At 45.9% G+C, this 19,154-nt stretch overlaps 1 protein-coding gene across 1 annotated transcript in view; it reads right to left on the bottom strand.

Annotated features, from left to right (window-relative positions):
- Nucleotides 1-8,556: 8,556 nt before the first annotated feature.
- LOC110506733 (protein naked cuticle homolog 1) overlaps nucleotides 8,557-19,154 on the bottom strand; it is a 38,210-nt gene continuing 27,612 nt past the window's right edge. Inside the window, exons 7-10 of the mRNA XM_036963742.1 lie at nucleotides 17,859-18,006; nucleotides 15,387-15,468; nucleotides 15,046-15,206; nucleotides 8,557-12,949 (exon numbers count right to left, since the gene is read on the bottom strand). Coding sequence (XP_036819637.1) covers nucleotides 12,411-12,949; nucleotides 15,046-15,206; nucleotides 15,387-15,468; nucleotides 17,859-18,006 — 930 coding nt within the window. The 3' untranslated portion in view covers nucleotides 8,557-12,410. The remainder of the gene's footprint in view (nucleotides 12,950-15,045; nucleotides 15,207-15,386; nucleotides 15,469-17,858; nucleotides 18,007-19,154) is intronic.

The raw sequence follows: 19,154 nt of genomic DNA, 5'->3' as shown, positions 1-19,154 counted from the left end.
GTCTAGTGTGAGGGGTTATGGCAGGGGAAACAGCATTGCAGTTGTCTAGTGTGAGGGGTTATGGCAGGGGAAACAGTGTTGCAGTTGTCTAGTGTGAGGGGTTATGGCAGGGGAAACAGTGTTGCAGTAGTCTAGTGTGAGGGGTTATGGGAGGGGAAACAGCGTTGCAGTTGTCTAGTGTGAGGGGTTATGGCAGGGGAAACAGCGTTGCAGTTGTCTAGTGTGAGGGGTTATGGCAGGGGAAACAGTGTTGCAGTAGTCTAGTGTGAGGGGTTATGGCAGGGGAAACAGCGTTGCAGTTGTCTAGTGTGAGGGGTTATGGCAGGGGAAACAGTGTTGCAGTACTCTAGTGTGAGGGGTTATGGCAGGGGAAACAGTGTTGCAGTTGTCTAGTGTGAGGGGTTATGGCAGGGGAAACAGCGTTGCAGTTGTCTAGTGTGAGGGGTTATGGCAGGGGAAACAGCGTTGCAGTTGTCTAGTGTGAGGGGTTATGGCAGGGGAAACAGTGTTGCAGTTGTCTAGTGTGAGGGGTTATGGCAGGGGAAACAGTGTTGCAGTTGTCTAGTGTGAGGGGTTATGGCAGGGGAAACAGTGTTGTAGTAGTCTAGTGTGAGGGGTTATGGCAGGGGAAACAGTGTTGTAGTAGTCTAGTGTGAGGGGTTATGGCAGGGGAAACAGTGTTGCAGTACTCTAGTGTGAGGGGTTATGGCAGGGGAAACAGCGTTGCAGTTGTCTAGTGTGAGGGGTTATGGCAGGGGAAACGGTGTTGCAGTAGTCTAGTGTGAGGGGTAATGGCAGGGGAAACAGTGTTGCAGTAGTCTAGTGTGAGGGGTTAATGCAGGGGAAACAGTGTTGCAGTAGTCTAGTGTAAGGGGTTATGGCAGGGGAAACGGTGTTGCAGTAGTCAAGTGGAGGGATAATTGGAGGGGAAACGGTGTTGCAGTAGTCAAGTGGAGGGATAATTGGTGGGGAAACGGTGTTGCAGTAGTCAAGTGGAGGGATAATTGGTGGGGAAACGGTGTTGCAGTAGTCAGGTGGAGGGATAATTGGTGGGGAAACAGTATTGCAGTAGTCTAGTGTGAGGGGTTGTGGAAGGGGAAACGGTATTGCAGTAGTCTAGTGTGAGGGGTTATGGGAGGGGAAGCGGTATTGCAGTAGTCTAGTGTGAGGGGTTATGGGAGGGGAAACGGTATTGCAGTAGTCTAGTGTGAGGGGTTATGGAGGGGAAACGGTATTGCAGTAGTCTAGTGTGAGGGGTTATGGGAGGGGAAACGGTATTGCAGTAGTCTAGTGTGAGGGGTTATGGGAGGGGAAACGATATTGCAGTAGTCTAGTGTGAGGGGTTATGGGAGGGGAAACAGCGTTGCAGTTGTCTAGTGTGAGGGGTTATGGCAGGGGAAACAGTGTTGTAGTAGTCTAGTGTGAGGGGTTATGGCAGGGGAAACAGTGTTGTAGTAGTCTAGTGTGAGGGGTTATGGCAGGGGAAACAGTGTTGCAGTAGTCTAGTGTGAGGGGTTATGGCAGGGGAAACAGCGTTGCAGTTGTCTAGTGTGAGGGGTTATGGCAGGGGAAACAGTGTTGTAGTAGTCTAGTGTGAGGGGTTAGTGCAGGGGAAACGGTGTTGCAGTAGTCTAGTGTGAGGGGTTATGGGAGGGGAAACGGTATTGCAGTAGTCTAGTGTGAGGGGTTAAGGCAGGGGAAACAGCGTTGCAGTTGTCTAGTGTGAGGGGTTATGGCAGGGGAAACAGTGTTGTAGTAGTCTAGTGTGAGGGGTTATGGGAGGGGAAACGGTATTGCAGTAGTCTAGTGTGAGGGGTTATGGGAGGGGAAACGGTATTGCAGTAGTCTAGTGTGAGGGTTTTATGGCAGGGGAAACAGTGTTGCAGTAGTCTAGTGTGAGGGGTTATGGCAGGGGAAACAGTGTTGCAGTAGTCTAGTGTGAAGGGTTATGGCAGGGGAAACAGTGTTGTAGTAGTCTAGTGTGAGGGGTTACGGCAGGGGAAACAGTGTTGCAGTAGTCTAGTGTGAGGGGTTATGGCAGGGGAAACAGCGTTGCAGTTGTCTAGTGTGAGGGGTTATGGCAGGGGAAACAGTGTTGTAGTAGTCTAGTGTGAGGGGTTAAGGCAGGGGAAACAGTGTTGTAGTAGTCTAGTGTGAGGGGTTATGGCAGGGGAAACGGTGTTGCAGTAGTCAAGTGGAGGGATAATTGGAGGGGAAACGGTGTTGCAGTAGTCAAGTGGAGGGATAATTGGTGGGGAAACGGTGTTGCAGTAGTCAAGTGGAGGGATAATTGGTGGGGAAACAGTGTTGCAGTAGACAAGTGGAGGGATAATTGGTGTGGAAACGGTGTTGCAGTAGTCAAGTGGAGGGATAATTGGTGGGGAAACAGTATTGCAGTAGTCTAGTGTGAGTGGTTGTGGAAGGGGAAACGGTATTGCAGTATTCTAGTGTGAGGGGTTATGGGAGGGGAAGCGGTATTGCAGTAGTCTAGTGTGAGGGGTTATGGGAGGGGAAACGGTATTGCAGTAGTCTAGTGTGAGGGGTTATGGGAGGGGAAACAGTATTGCAGTAGTCTAGTGTGAGGGGTTATGGGAGGGGAAACGGTATTGCAGTAGTCTAGTGTGAGGGGTTATGGGAGGGGAAACGGTATTGCAGTAGTCTAGTGTGAGGGGTTATGGGAGGGGAAACGGTATTGCAGTAGTCTAGAGTGAGGGGTTATGGCAGGGGAAACAGTGAGGCAGGAGTCTAGTGTGAGGGGTTATGGCAGGGGAAACAGTGTTGTAGTAGTCTAGTGTGAGGGGTTATGGCAGGGGAAACAGTGAGGCAGTAGTCTAGTGTGAGGGGTTGTGGCAGGGGAAACAGTGATGCAGTAGTCTAGTGTGAGGGGTTATGGCAGGGGAAACAGTGAGGCAGTAGTCTAGTGTGAGAGGTTATGGCAGGGGAAACAGTGTTGCAGTAGTCTAGTGTGAGGGGTTATGGCAGGGGAAACAGTGTTGCAGTAGTCTAGTGTGAGGGGTTATGGCAGGGGAAACAGTGAGGCAGTAGTCTAGTGTGAGGGGTTATGGCAGGGGAAACAGTGTTGCAGTAGTCTAGTGTGAGGGGTTATGGGAAGGGAAACAGTGTTGCAGTAGTCTAGTGTGAGGGGTTACGGCAGGGGAAACAGTGAGGCAGTAGTCTAGTGTGAGAGGTTATGTCAGGGGAAACAGTGTTGCAGTAGTCTAGTGTGAGGGGTTATGGCAGGGGAAACAGTGTTGCAGTACTCTAGTGTGAGGGGTTATGGCAGGGGAAACAGTGTTGCAGTAGTCTAGTGTGAGGGGTTATGGCAGGGGAAACAGTGTTGCAGTAGTCTAGTGTGAGGGGTTAATGCAGGGGAAACAGTGTTGCAGTACTCTAGTGTGAGGGGTTATGGCAGGGGAAACAGTGTTGCAGTAGTCTAGTGTGAGGGGTTATGGCAGGGGAAACAGTGTTGCAGTAGTCTAGTGTGAGGGGTTATGGCAGGGGAAACAGTGTTGCAGTAGTCTAGTGTGAGGGGTTATGGGAGGGGAAACAGTGTTGCAGTAGTCTAGTGTGAGGGGTTATGGCAGGGGAAACAGTGTTGTAGTAGTCTAGTGTGAGGGATAATTGGAGGGGAAACGGTGTTGCAGTAGTCAAGTGGAGGGATAATTGGAGGGGAAACGGTGTTGCAGTAGTCAAGTGGAGGGATAATTGGTGGGGAAACGGTGTTGCAGTAGTCAAGTGGAGGGATAATTGGTGGGGAAACGGTGTTGCAGTAGTCAAGTGGAGGGATAATTGGTGGGGAAACGGTGTTGCAGTAGTCAAGTGGAGGGATAATTGGTGGGGAAACGGTGTTGCAATAGTCAAGTGGAGGGATAATTGGTGGGGAAACAGTGTTGCAGTAGTCTAGTGTGAGTGGTTGTGGAAGGGGAAACGGTATTGCAGTATTCTAGTGTGAGGGGTTATGGGAGGGGAAGCGGTATTGCAGTAGTCTAGTGTGAGGGGTTATGGGAGGGGAAACGGTATTGCAGTAGTCTAGTGTGAGGGGTTATGGGAGGGGAAACGGTATTGCAGTAGTCTAGTGTGAGGGGTTATGGGAGGGGAAACGGTATTGCAGTAGTCTAGTGTGAGGGGTTATGGGAGGGGAAACGGTATTGCAGTAGTCTAGTGTGAGGGGTTATGGGAGGGGAAACGGTATTGCAGTAGTCTAGTGTGAGGGGTTATGGCAGGGGAAACAGCGTTGCAGTTGTCTAGTGTGAGGGGTTATGGCAGGGGAAACAGTGTTGTAGTAGTCTAGTGTGAGGGGTTATGGCAGGGGAAACAGTGTTGTAGTAGTCTAGTGTGAGGGGTTATGGCAGGGGAAACAGTGTTGTAGTAGTCTAGTGTGAGGGGTTAATGCAGGGGAAACAGTGGGGCAGTAGTCTAGTGTGAGAGGTTATGGGAGGGGAAACAGTGATGCAGTAGTCTAGTGTGAGGGGTTATGGCAGGGGAAACAGTAATGTAGTAGTCTAGTGTGAGGGGTTATGGCAGGGGAAACATTGTTGCAGTAGTCTAGTGTGAGCGGTTATGGCAGGGGAAACAGTGTTGTAGTAGTCTAGTGTGAGGGGTTATGGCAGGGGAAACAGTGTTGCAGTAGTCTAGTGTGAGAGGTTATGGCAGGGGAAATAGTGTTGTAGTAGTCTAGTGTGAGGGGTTATGGCAGGGGAAACAGTGTTGTAGTAGTCTAGTGTGTGGGGTTATGGCAGGGGAAACAGTGTTGCAGTTGTCTAGTGTGAGGGGTTATGGCAGGGGAAACAGTGTTGCAGTAGTCTAGTGTGAGGGGTTATGGCAGGGGAAACAGTGTTGCAGTTGTCTAGTGTGAGGGGTTAGTGCAGGGGAAATGGTGTTGCAGTAGTCTAGTGTGAGGGGTTAGTGCAGGGGAAACAGTGTTGCAGTAGTCTAGTGTGAGGGGTTATGGGAGGGGAAAAGGTGTAACAGTAGTCTAGTGTGAAGGGTTATGGCAGGGGAAACAGTGTTGTAGTTGTCTAGTGTGAAGGTTATGGGAGGGGAAATGGTGTAACAGTAGCCTAGTGTGAGGGGTTATGGGAGGGGAAATGGTGTAACAGTAGTCTAGTGTGTGGTAATAATGACAAGCGAACCTGGTGAGCTTTTTGTTCACATTGCCCTTTAAAGGGAACCGAACCTTGGAATTCAAGCGAACCGAACTCAGACCACCTCTCAAGATGGTCTCAGTCCGGTTAGTTTCTGGTCTCTTTTTAGGGGTTTGAGTTCCTTTGGAATGTTCATAATCCACAAGAAATTAAGCAAACTGCACTGAGTTCACAAAAAATATATTATAGGTCACAAAAAAAAATTATATATTTTTTCCATTAATTAGTATTTTGACAAATTACATCAGATCTTTTCTCCTCAGATCTTTTTCAGAGCTATTTTGATTGGTCCAAAAATATTTGAATTGGGCTTCCTGTTTAAATACAGCCTTAGAGTAACCAGAGGTGTACATACAGTTGAAGTTGCTAGTTTACATACACTTAGGTTGGAGTCATTAAAACCCCCTTTTCAACCACTCCACAAATGTCTTGTTAAAAAAGTTAGAGTTTTGGCAAGTCGGTTAGGACATCTACTTTGTGCATGACACAAGTAATTTTTCCAACAATTGTTTACAGACAGATTATTTCACTTATAATTGACTGTATCACAATTCCAGTGGGTCAGAAATTTACACACACTAAGTTAACTGTGCCTTTAAACAGCTTGGAAAATGCCAGAAAATGATGTCATGGCTTTAGAAGCTTCTGATAGGTTAATTGACATAATTTGAGTCAATTGGAGGTGTACCTGTGGATATATTTCAAGGCCTACCTTCAAACTCAGTGCCTCTTTGCTTGACATCATGGGGAAATCAAAAGAAATCAGCCAAGACCGCAGAATAAAAATTGTAGACCTCCACAAGTCTGGTTCATCCTTGGGAGAAATTTCCAAACGCCTGAAGGTACCACGTTCATCTGTACAAACAATAGTACGCAAGTATAAACACCATGGGACCACGCAGCCATCATACCGCTCAGGAAGGAGACTGTCTCCTAGAGATGAACATACTTTGGTGCGAAATGCGCAAATCAATCCCAGAACAACAGCAAAGGACCTTGTGAAGATGCTGAAGGAAACAGGTACAAAAGTATCAATATCCTCAGTAAAACGAGTCCTATATCGACATAACTTGAAAGGCCGCTCAGAAAGGACATAGCCACTGCTCCAAAACCACCATAAAAAAGCCAGACTACAGTTTGCAACTGCACATGGGGACAAAGATCCTACTTTTTGGAGAAATGTCCTCTGGTCTGATGAAACAAATATAGAACTGTTTGGCCATAATGACCATCGTTATGTTTGGAGGGAAAAGGGGGAGGCTTGCAAGCCGAAGAACACCATCCCAACCGTGAAGCACGGGGGTGGCAGCATCATGTTGTGGGGGTGCTTTGCTAGAGGAGGGAGTGGTGCACTTCACAAAATAGAGGACATCATGAGGAGGGAAAATTACGTGGATATATTGAAGCAACGTCACAAGACATCATTCAGGAAGTTCAAGCTTGGTCGCAAATGGGTCTTTGAAATGGACAATGACCCCAAGCATGCTTCCAAAGTTGTGGCAAAATGGCTTAAGGACAGCAAAGTCAAAGTATTGTAGTGGCCATCACAAAGCCCTAACCTAAATCCTATAGAACATTTGAGGGCAGAACTGAACAAACGTGTGTGAGCAAGGAGGCCTACAAACCTGACTGTCAGGAGGAATGGGCCAAAATTCACCCAAATTATTGTGGGAAGCTTGTGGAAGGCTACCCAAGATGTTTGACCCAAGTTAAACAATTTAAAGGCAATGCTATCAAATACTAATTGAGTCAATGTAAACTTCAGACCCACTGGGAATGTGATGAAAGAAATTAAATATGAAATAAAGCAATAATTCTCTCTATTATTCTGCCAATTCACATTCTTAAAATAAAGTAATGATCTTAACTGACAGGGAATTTTTAATTCCCCTAAAACAGGGAATTTTTACTAGGATTAAATGTCAGGAATTGTGAAAAACTGAGTTTAAATGTATTTGGCTAAAGTGTATGTAAACTTCTGACTTCAACTGTATGAATGAGTAATGATTTGATATTGTAGCTTTAAATATCCACTGTGTGATGGGAATGGAGCTCTTCCTCAGCTGAGTGAACAGAGCACCATCCTAACTGCCTTCTTTCCAACTTGTTCTCCCCATGTCTCTCAGGGGCCATCACAGAGTAATGGCTGTATTACAGTGGTCTGTAAATGATCAGGGCTCTATAATAACCCTCTGACCTGGGTTCAACTGAATGCTCACACACAGAGCACCAAACACACACACACACACACACACACATAGAGAGAGAGACAGAGAGAGAGAGACAGACAGAGGCAGAGAAAGAGCCAAAGCAAGCAACTGAGCCAGATATTGATCTGAGGTCAGTCTAATTATTCCTGTGGTGATATCTCTCTTGTGCTCATCATGCTAAACCTACCAGCCTGCTCCACTCTGCTTTGCTCGGAGAGGATTAACAGGAGATGACACATGCATTAGACGGCAAAAAGGAGAACAGAAATTCAGCAGAGCAGATACTTACAGTACAGGGCAAATCAAACACCTTAGAAATTATAGCAGTGCAATTTCCAATTTGTGCGTTAGTTAATAAACATAATACCAGAGTTCAAAAAGACATGTCAAAGTCAAACGAGTCCAAGAATCCAAAGAATGACTTGGAAAGACTGATCTTAGATATTGCTGTGTTTTCTATACCCACTCCTGGCTAACACATCTCCATGTAGACCCTGCAGTGGGCTGGGGATACGATTGATGTACTAAAAGATGAAATGAAGAAAGAGAGCTTTGGAAATGGTTTGATGTGTCAGTGTCGGAGGGATAGATACTGTTTATCATGATGCCGACTTCTCCAGACACATAAACGTGGTTGATTTAAATGGGCTGTATTTGGGAGAGAATGGCAGGTCACGTTGCCGAGAGACACGTTGCCGTGGACACTCTGTGCTCGTCCCAATGAGAGATAAGAGCTTAAGCTGCATATCAAAGGGTGTGCATGTAGAGAGCGTGGCACGGAGGACAGCTGTTGCCAGCCAGATTTGGGAGCCCACCGAGGCTCCATGGGGTGGGATGGAAAGGATCCTCCCCCCTCCTTCCCCAATCCCCTGTCCTCCGACTCCCTCATCCCCACATGTTCCCACATTCAGCCACATCAAACAAACACATACACGGCACATCAAAACACACACACACAGACTAACGCACACACAAGCGGATAAAACAGCCCGAAATAAACCCAAACGCACAAACACCACAATGAGGAAATGTATGCAGAAAAAACACCACGGGCACAGAGGTCCAGCAGAAACAGATTCCAAGACAGATAGGCGACCTGCGGTGGTTTAGATCACACACACTCCCTCCCTCATCCATATTCATCCAACACAAATACGCACAGCACAAAGCCACATAAAGGAGTCAGCAGACGTATTCTAGGGAACAGGTTCATACTTTAATGAAAGGGTATCACCCTTGGCACAGTTCTGCTATCAAATAAATAAAGCAATATCTATATAAACAGTCATGAAAGTCATGAAAAAGCCATTAGGGAAAAGAGAGAAAGGGTCTGGTCTGCTATTGAGGAACTGAACAGCAAGTGTTAGACATGTTTCATTTACAACAATCACCAAGAAGAAGTGAAGGAAGTGAGAGAGAGAGAGACAACTACCCTTCCCTGATAGCACTGATTGGCACAGCGGATACTGTAGAGAAGTGACAAAATAGCAGGCAAGTGTGATAGCTTGGCAAAAATACTGTATATTTGCTTAGTCATTCAATTATTATAAATACGTTTATTCCTTCTACACGATACTGGTATAACCTTTCTGCAGTCCATATACTATTTACATTAGTTTAACATGGAGATACGTTAATTTTACAAAACATAACTTAGTGGTGGAATACAGTGAGACAATTAAATTCAGTCTTGTCTGTAAATACCGAAACTGAAATCATTTACAGATGGAGAAGTGGTGGAATACAGTGAGACAATTAAATTCAGTCTTGTCTGTAAATACCGAAACTGAAAACATTTACAGATGGAGAAGTGGTGGAATACAGTGAGACAATTAAATTCAGTCTTGTCTGTAAATACCGAAACTGAAAACATTTACAGATGGAGAAGTGGTGGAATACAGTGAGACAATTAAATTCAGTCTTGTCTGTAAATACCGAAACTGAAAACATTTACAGATGGAGAAGTGGTGGAATACAGTGAGACAATTAAATTCAGTCTTGTCTGTAAATACCGAAACTGAAAACATTTACAGATGGAGAAGTGGTGGAATACAGTGAGACAATTAAATTCAGTCTTGTCTGTAAATACCGAAACTGAAATCATTTACAGATGGAGAAGTGGTGGAATACAGTGAGACAATTAAATTCAGTCTTGTCTGTAAATACCGAAACTGAAAACATTTACAGATGGAGAAGTGGTGGAATACAGTGAGACAATTAAATTCAGTCTTGTCTGTAAATACCGAAACTGAAAACATTTACAGATGGAGAAGTGGTGGAATACAGTGAGACAATTAAATTCAGTCTTGTCTGTAAATACCGAAACTGAAAACATTTACAGATGGAGAAGTGGTGGAATACAGTGAGACAATTAAATTCAGTCTTGTCTGTAAATACCGAAACTGAAATCATTTACAGATGGAGAAGTGGTGGAATACAGTGAGACAATTAAATTCAGTCTTGTCTGTAAATATCCAAATTGAAATCATTTACAGATGGAGAAGATACAGTAGAGCATTCTGGAGCAGAACTTTAGATGCCGGTGAAGCTGGAGTGTCCCTTTACAGAGGCACAGTGCACTACTTTTGACCAGACCCTGGGCCCTGTTCAGAAGTTGTACATCATATAGGGAATAGGGCTGCATTTCAAAAGCACCACAGAGATATCTGTTCCTGTGGCTGCCCCACTAATACCACAGTACTCTAGAGGCACATGGCACCATTCATCTAGTGTCTGTAGTGTTGGGGGAAGATGGCGGAGGGATTGTAAGTTTAACTGAGGATGAGAACCCAAGCAGATCCCTGCCTATTAGCCATGGTGTCTGTCTGAGGGGATCACTGCAGACACCTTCACACACACACACACACGCCTAATGAGGACCACCATGAAGGGAGACGCAAGCCCTCTCTCTGCCTCTCACTGGCGTGATATAGTCCCCAATGCAGCCACAAGCCATTTCCACCTGAAGCATGTCTATCCTATGGGCAGGTGCTAGTATCAACACCTGTACTGTTTAGCTGTGGTGTTGTTGTGGTGTGAAGACAACAACATGAGTTACAGTATTGCGATGGGCCCTGTCAGATGGGGTGCTGCCATGCTAATCCAGACAGATGCTAGTGCCAAGCAGATCGCAGAGCGGCGGCATTCTAGGGGAGAGAGGGGCTATGGAATGGGGTGCAGCTGCGTTCCCCTTGGGGGTGACTGTGTCCCGTGGTGAGGCCAACCTGATTGGTGCCTCTGCTAATGCACAGCCTGCAGCTGTGTGAGGGAGTGCAGCACTGGAGCTCAGGACAAACCTGGAATGCACCAGATTCCCTCAACTGACCCAAAACACACACTAACGGAAACTTGTAGTAAAAGCAAACAGTGGTGTAAACAGTGGTGTAAGGGCTCTGATGGTTCACCTAAGGTGGGAGAAGATCTGAGAGATCCTGTGTGGTTGGAGCTGCCTACCCGACAGCAGGCCTTCAGCAGGGTGAGTTATGGTCCTGGTGGAGCCTGCGGGCAGGGCCTGGTGTCACCTCGCACCAGAGGAATGAGACAGACAGCTGAGAGCCTCCATCCCAGTCCAGCCAGCGTCATAAACAGAGCCTTGTTGCCTGAGTGCTGGGGACACATGGCGTGATGGCGGCCCGGTGAAACAGGTGCTGACAGCTGGGGACAGGGGGATGCCTCATGAGGGGACAGCGGTTAGGGTCATGTGTTATGATCAGACCTGGAGGATCATGGGACTGCTGTGGATTGTCAACCACTACATACTTATGATTCAGCTATTGAGAAAGAGCCTTACTGTGAACTGCTAACCACAACGATTAGACAGACACTGTTCAGAAGGCAGAGATGTACTTGAGAAGGTGTACACTGACCATTTGTGTGAAAGAACTGTGTGTGGTGATATTAGGTGGTGATATTAGAGGGAGTCAGAGTTGTATCTTTGATGGTCTAAATTGAATACATAGTGGTCTTTCAATAGGGTACATCGGGAAAATGGGGTTGAGTGAGAAATAAATGTAGATTGTTGATACAAACGTCACATTATAAATAAAGATTATAATGTTGATAATATATACAATATGTAGGTAAAACATGTAGGAGCGTTTCAACACTACATTACTGCAGATTGTGTCATCTTTAAAAAATAAAACAACATGTAACTGAAAAATAGCATCTGATTATTAACAACGATAATAACACCATTAATAACACTAGAGGTAGCAGCTGATTACAGTCTTCTATTCTCACTGAACATTTCAACATCGTTCTCTCAGGGAGGGTCCTGTATTGCATGTGAGATTCAGGAGCTGGATGATCTCGTCTTCATCATATCCAGCCGATGCCTGTCAGCCCTCTGTTCTGACAGCCCAAAGTGTCTCCAATGCAACTGCAGCCACAAGTGCTTTTCAAGTGGTTTTCAGTGGCGTCACAGCAGACAGGTAACACATGCTCTCACACACACTGTATATTCATACACACAAATCTCTCTCGCTCTCCAAACCAGACCCTCACCTCTCATTGCCCAAAACGTAGAGGTATGTGAGGATGGCAGTGCCAGTATGGCTTCGTAAAGTCACCTAGTCCATCAGAGTAGAGGCTTTCAGAGAACCAGACAGACAGAGAGGATTGAGAAGAGTCCTCTGAAGGATTTACAGCCAAGTCTCTTTTCTCCTTTTATTCCTCTCAGGCTCCCCTGTTACATCCCTCTGCCGTGTCCTACTCCTGGTTCCTGGCACACCTGAAGACCAAGACTGTCCCGCTGACTCACAGGAACTCTTCATGCCTGGACAACCCCATAATAACCCTCTTCACCCTGCACCTCCCCTTGTCCTCCCCCTGTCTGTCCAACTCCTCTTGATGTCCTGTCCTCTTAGCCCACAGGGCCATGCAAGACCCAACTCCCCCTAACAGTGACACAGTTCTGGCTGTGCTGTTGCTGTGCTGTGTGGGAGGGGCCTGTCTGTCTGTCTGTAGGGTCTACTGGCCTGGCAGTGGAGCCAGGTTGAGGTGGGGCTGTGAGAAGGTGCTCTGGTGCAGCAGGGCAGGGAGCTGGCTGGCTGCCTCAGGACTGGTAGAAGTGGTGGTAGTGGTGGTGGTGTTCATGGTGGTGATGATGCTCGTGCCTTTGAACCATCTGGGCCAGCCCTCCTTCATAGAGGAGCACACTGGGTAGGACCCTCACCTGCTCCTTCTCCACCACAGGCCCCACTGGAGCCCCCAGGGCCTGGTACTGCTGCTGGCCCTCCCTGGCCCTCTGCTTGTGCCTGCGGTAGGGGGCTGAGGACTGGTGAGGGGGGGCCTGGCTGGGTAGGGCCGGGGGAGGTGGGGCCCCTCTGCTCCTCATCACCCTGCCCGTGGTGGTCTGTGTGGGGTGTGTCCGGCTGTGGGTCTTGGGGGAGCGCAGGGCGTGTTTACCTGAGTCTTTACTCGGTCGTGGGGGACAAAGGGTGTCAGGGCCTGGGGCGGCGCTGCTCTCCATGGCCACCTGTGAGCGACGGTGGTGGGAGTAGGTGTGGCCGTTCTCTGGTTCATGAGAGCGAGACCTGGTCTGGTTCGATGGTCGGGTCTGTGGCTCTGCTTTCACAGGCTCTGTGGTGGGGGCTGGAGAGGGGAGAAATACAGGTCAGGATAAATAACCCATGATGGGTCAATTGATACATCACTAACTTCATTGAAAGACTGAGAACTCATAAACATTAATACAGTGCCTTGCGAAAGTATTCGGCCCCCTTGAACTTTGCGACCTTTTGCCACATTTCAGGCTTCAAACATAAAGATATAAAACTGTATTTTTTTGTGAAGAATCAACAACAAGTGGGACACAATCATGAAGTGGAACAACATTTATTGGATATTTCAAACTTTTTTAACAAATCAAAAACTGAAAAATTGGGCGTGCAAAATTATTCAGCCCCTTTACTTTCAGTGCAGCAAACTCTCTCCAGAAGTTCAGTGAGGATCTCTGAATAATCCAATGTTGACCTAAATGACTAATGATGATAAATACAATCCACCTGTGTGTAATCAAGTCTCCGTATAAATGCACCTGCACTGTGATAGTCTCAGAGGTCCGTTAAAAGCGCAGAGAGCATCATGAAGAACAAGGAACACACCAGGCAGGTCCGAGATACTGTTGTGAAGAAGTTTAAAGCCAGATTTGGATACAAAAAGATTTCCCAAGCTTTAAACATCCCAAGGAGCACTGTGCAAGCGATAATATTGAAATGGAAGGAGTATCAGACCACTGCAAATCTACCAAGATCTGGCCGTCCCTCTAAACTTTCAGCTCATACAAGGAGAAGACTGATCAGAGATGCAGCCAAGAGGCCCATGATCACTCTGGATGAACTGCAGAGATCTACAGCTGAGGTGGGAGACTCTGTCCATAGGACAACAATCAGTCGTATATTGCACAAATCTGGCCTTTATGGAAGAGTGGCAAGAAGAAAGCCATTTCTTAAAGATATCCATAAAAAGTGTTGTTTAAAGTTTGCCACAAGCCACCTGGGAGACACACCAAACATGTGGAAGAAGGTGCTCTGGTCAGATGAAACCAAAATTGAACTTTTTGGCAACAATGCAAAATGTTATGTTTGGCGTAAAAGCAACACAGCTCATCACACTGAACACACCATCCCCACTGTCAAACATGGTGGTGGCAGCATCATGGTTTGGGCCTGCTTTTCTTCAGCAGGGACAGGGAAGATGGTTAAAATTGATGGGAAGATGGATGGAGCCAAATACAGGACCATTCTGGAAGAAAACTTGATGGAGTCTGCAAAAGACCTGAGACTGGGACGGAGATTTGTCTTCAAACAAGACAATGATCCAAAACATAAAGTAAAATCTACAATGGAATGGTTCAAAAATAAACATATCCAGGTGTTAGAATGGCCAAGTCAAAGTCCAGACCTGAATCCAATCGAGAATCTGTGAAAAGAACTGAAAACTGCTGTTCACAAATGCTCTCCATCCAACCTCACTGAGCTCGAGCTGTTTTGCAAGGAGGAATGGGAAAAAGTTTCAGTCTCTCGATGTGCAAAACTGATAGAGACATACCCCAAGCGACTTACAGCTGTAATCGCAGCAAAAGGTGGCGCTGCAAAGTATTAACTTAAGGGGGCTGAATAATTTTGCACGCCCAATTTTTCAGTTTTTGATTTGTTAAAAAAGTTTGAAATATCCAATAAATGTCGTTCCACTTCATGATTGTGTCTCACTTGTTGTTGATTCTTCACAAACAAATACAGTTTTATATCTTTATGTATGAAGCCTGAAATGTGACAAAAGGTCGCAAAGTTCAAGGGGGCCGAATACTTTCGCACGGCACTGTATTACCAGTTCCAATACTATTTTAATACCTTTTCCCATTTTTTCCGCTTTTTTTTTTTTCACGGGACAAAGAGTATTTTCACACAAAAAAAAAACTCCCTGTCAACACAGACATTTAAACAAAAGCAGCCCCATATTAAACAGAATTTAATTCACTTCATGATGAAGCCTGGCCCCTGAAGACATATCGTATTGTGCCCGGTGGGTCCAGATGTTTTACTGGCCAGACCTGCCTGCCTGTCTCCCTCCAAGCAGGTGCTGGGGTAATGGACACAGCTTCAAAGTACCCAGGTGCTGTGATCGGTCAGTGCCTCTAGTCTCCAATCTCTCCATCATCACCCCGCCCCGCCCCCAGACCAGCTCACCTGCTCCAAAGCGGGATGTGTAATTCTCGATGCCAGCCAGGTCGAGGTAGTGGTTCCTGCGCTCCAGGTTCTCATCCACACAGTGGCGCTGGCAGCCCTGACTCTGACCCTGCTGGGTCAGAACCTGGTGCTGGATAGTGTGGTGGTCACTGTGATGGCGCCTGGAGGGGAGAGAGATGCGACTTTACAACAGCTTGAAGCAGTATTTTAGCTCTTTTAGATGCATTGCAAAACATACATTCTGTCGGTGTCAAAAGAAATGTTGTTATTGGTGTCAAAAATGCACAGATACACATTATTGTCTTGTAAAACCTTGATGCAGGCTGTAAAACATCTGTTACCTGAGGAGGGCTCGAGACTTCTTCTCTGCACTTTTAAGGTCTTCAATGCACTTGTCAGTCTTGGTTCTGGGGTGGGGCATGTCTGTGAGAGAGTGAGCAGGACATTATCAAAAAGAGCAGCCACACACACACACACACACATACACACACGCACGCATGTCTATTTCTCTCAGAAGAAAGAAATCTTTGTTCACAGCCTTTTACTTTGAAGATCTATAAAAGAGAAAAAACAACAATGCTTCATTTATTTACTCCAGGCCTCATATAAGACAAAGAAAAAATATATACAGTACCAGTCAAAAGTTTGAAAACATCTACTCATTCAAGGATTTTTCTTTATTTGTACTATTTTCTACATTGCAGAATAATAGTGAAGACATTAAAACTATGAAATAACACATATGAAATCATGTAGTAACCAAAAAAGTGTTAAAACGATCACAATATATTTGAGATTCTTCAAAGTAGCAACCCTTTGCCTTGATGGCAGCTTTGCACATTCCTGGCATTCTCTCAACCAGCTTCACCTGGAATGCTTTTCCAACAGTCTTGAAGGAGTTCCCGCATATGCTGAGCACTTGTTGGCTGCTTTTCCTTCACACTGCAGTGCAACTCATCCCAAACCATCTCAATTGGGTTGAGGTCAGGTGATTGGGGTGGCCAGGTCATCTGATGCATCACTCCACCACTCTCCTCCTTGGTCAAATAGCCGTTACACAGCCTGGAAGTGTGCTGGGTCATTGTTCTGTTGAAAAACAAATGATATCCCATCTGGTTTGCGCTTAGTGGGACTGGCGTAATGTTGCAGAATGCTGTGGTAGCCATGCTGTTTAAGTCTGCCTTGAATTCAAAATAAATCACAGACTGTGTCACCAGCATAGCACCTCCACACCTCCTCCTCCATGCTTCACGGTGGGAACCACACACGCAGAGAACATCCGTTTACCTACAAAAATCTCAAATTTGGATAGGTTTCCACCAGTCTAATGTCCATTGCTCGTGTTTCTTGGCCCAAGCAAGTCTCTTCTTCTTATTGGTGTCCTTTAGTAGTGGTTGCTTTGCAGCAATTCAACCATGAAGGCCTGATTCACACAGTCTCTAATGAACAGTTGATGTTTCAATGTGTCTGTTACTTGAACTCTGTGAAGCAATTTCTGGGGCTGGTAACTCTAATGAACGTATCCTCTGCAGCAGAGGTAACTCTTCCTTTCTCGTTCCGGTCCTCATGAGAGCTAGTTTCATCATAGCGCTTGATGTTTTTTGGGACTGCACTTAAAGCAACTTTCAAAGTTCTTCAAATTTTCCCGGATTGTCTGACCTTCATGTCTTAAAGTAATGATGGACTGTCATTTCTCTTTGCTTATTTGAGCTGTTCTTTTACCAAATAGGGCTATCTTCTGCATACAACACCTAACTTGTCACAACACAACTGATTGGCTCAAACGCATTAAGAAGGAAAGAAATTCCACAAATTAACTTTTAACAAGGCACACCTTTTAACTGAAAAGCATTCCAGGTGACTACCTCATGATGCTGGTTGAGAGAATGTGCAAAGCTGTCATCAAGGCAAAGGGTGGCTACTTTGAAGAATCTAAAATATGAAATATATTTTGATTTGTTTAACACTTTTTTGGTTACTACATGATTCCATATGTGTTATTTCATAGTCTTGATGTCTTCACTATTAAATAGTAAAAAATAAAGAAAAACCCTGGAATGAGTAGTTGTGTCCAAACTTTCGACTGGTACTGTATATATAACCCAGAGTTTATTAATGAAGTGTGATATGTTGTGGTTTGAAATTAGCATGAAGACAGATGAAATTAGCGTGAAGACTGACAGCTAATGTTTCGTTTTCAAAGCCTGCTTCTTTTGAATCCCTTGACGTTATAAATAGACACAACAACAGGAAGTAAACAAACAGGGCGTCATATTTTGTAGCAATTTAAAAGAAAATCTCAATACTTGCTTACCAAGTCGTCAGTTAGAAAAGTTAGATGGAATGTAGCTATATTTTACCGACAGCTCTGAGAAGTGGGGGGTGAGGGAGAAGAAGAAACACTGGAGAAAAATAAAATGGTTGTGGTTATCAAAAGGAGTTGGTGCATCTCTTAAGGTTTCTTTCAGAGTATTTGAAGGCACTGGGGGTTCTCAGCTCTGTCACTACTCCCATCATTAAAAATGAACCCCATTGTGCCGGAGAGATGGAGCAATGGATGTAATGGAGACACAGGCAGAGAGAGAGAGAGAGAGAGAGAGAGAGAGAGAGAGGAGTCTGACATGCCTGAAGCAGGTGCCTTTCCGCATGACAACAAACAAGACTCTGGATGTGCTGACAGCAGAACAGTCAAGTAGGGGAGCCCAAAGAACACCGCTCTCTCCCCTCCCCTACCTCTTCTTCCCCCTCTGTCTCCCCATCCTCACTCCCTCCCCCTTCCCAGCCCTGTGATCCTCCCCCAGCCTGGTGGTTACCTGCGGGGCCCTGAGTGCAGCTCCGCCAGCGCTGGCTGGAGTCGGGGGCCACAGAGAGCTTGACCCGCAGTGTCTTGCTGCTGCTGGGGGAATGGTTGACCGATGTGTCCACCACCTCATAGATGGTGTGGAGCAGGCTGGTGATGTCCTGAGGGGGGAGGGAGAGCGCGAGATGGTCTGAGTTAGTGCACAGCCGACAACTCAGTTACTGTAGGCTGTCTAGCATGTTACAGGCAAACAGGAGAGATGAAGAGAAGTACATGCTGAGTTGTCAGTTGTTTTATTTCAGTGTTCTCCCTGTAAAGTGATCAGGCAGAGAGTACAAATATAGGATAAATGCATGACAAGATATGTCTGGGAGGTGGGAGGAGAAGTGCTAAAATATTAAATGATGCACAACCCACTCTATAGCAGCTCTGCTCTTAATAGAGCCTCCATTACCCTTTCTCTCTGTAGGCTTTCTGTGTAACTTTGGAAATGGTTCAATTAAGAGCTTTTAAAAGTATTCTCCCTCTCAATATCTCTCTCTTTCTCGCTCTTTGAATGAGTCGAGTAGCTGAGGGCCATAGCACAGACCTTTGCCTCAGGGCTAAGAGTCAGACATAGACAGAATAAGAAAGAGAGAACATAAGAGGGAAAATCGTGTAGGGTGGGATTCCTGTAAAAAGGCTGAATAACAGGCACACACAAAGTCAGTGAGCATAGAGCAGACATCTGAAATATGCACTCGCTTAAGTCTTTAAAAGCCTGTTCAGGAAGAGAGCAACATGAACATCCACAGATGGATCAATAGCATAGTATGTTTAATTATACATATTTCAAGTCTTGTTAGCATTTCCCCTCTGAAGGTAATTACTGCATTTCTACTCATGTTCCCTGGACTGTCACTGCCGAGAAAAGGGGCTTACAAAACCACTCAGAAATAGGGACCTTTTTGGGCCTGTTAGCCTAGCCTCTGCTCTCGCTCCTCTAAAACGTCCAAATGCCTGCATTCCTATTGCCTTGCCTCTCTCTCAATACAACATAAAGGCCTATTATGAGCTCTTTGGGGACTGGCTCCAGATACCGTTTCAAACGCTAAGACGTAAAAAAGCTTCCTATGTCACTTTTAGTTTTCCATTTTTTCATACGTCTGAAGAAATAAAGAAAGGGAGCTGGAGAAGAAAGCTATTTCCTTCTTCTTTTTGTGTGAGCTGCCGCCTGCCGTCTCATGTGCCGCGGGGCCATGGGCGATGCCAAAGAAACTGGAGATCCAACCATCCCACCACACAGAGGACGGCTTCAGTCTCTTCACAC

The sequence above is a fragment of the Oncorhynchus mykiss genome, chromosome 26 (assembly GCF_013265735.2).
Source record: "Oncorhynchus mykiss isolate Arlee chromosome 26, USDA_OmykA_1.1, whole genome shotgun sequence".
Lineage (NCBI taxonomy): Eukaryota > Metazoa > Chordata > Actinopteri > Salmoniformes > Salmonidae > Oncorhynchus > Oncorhynchus mykiss.
This window is presented reverse-complemented; position numbering and strand designations above follow the sequence as displayed.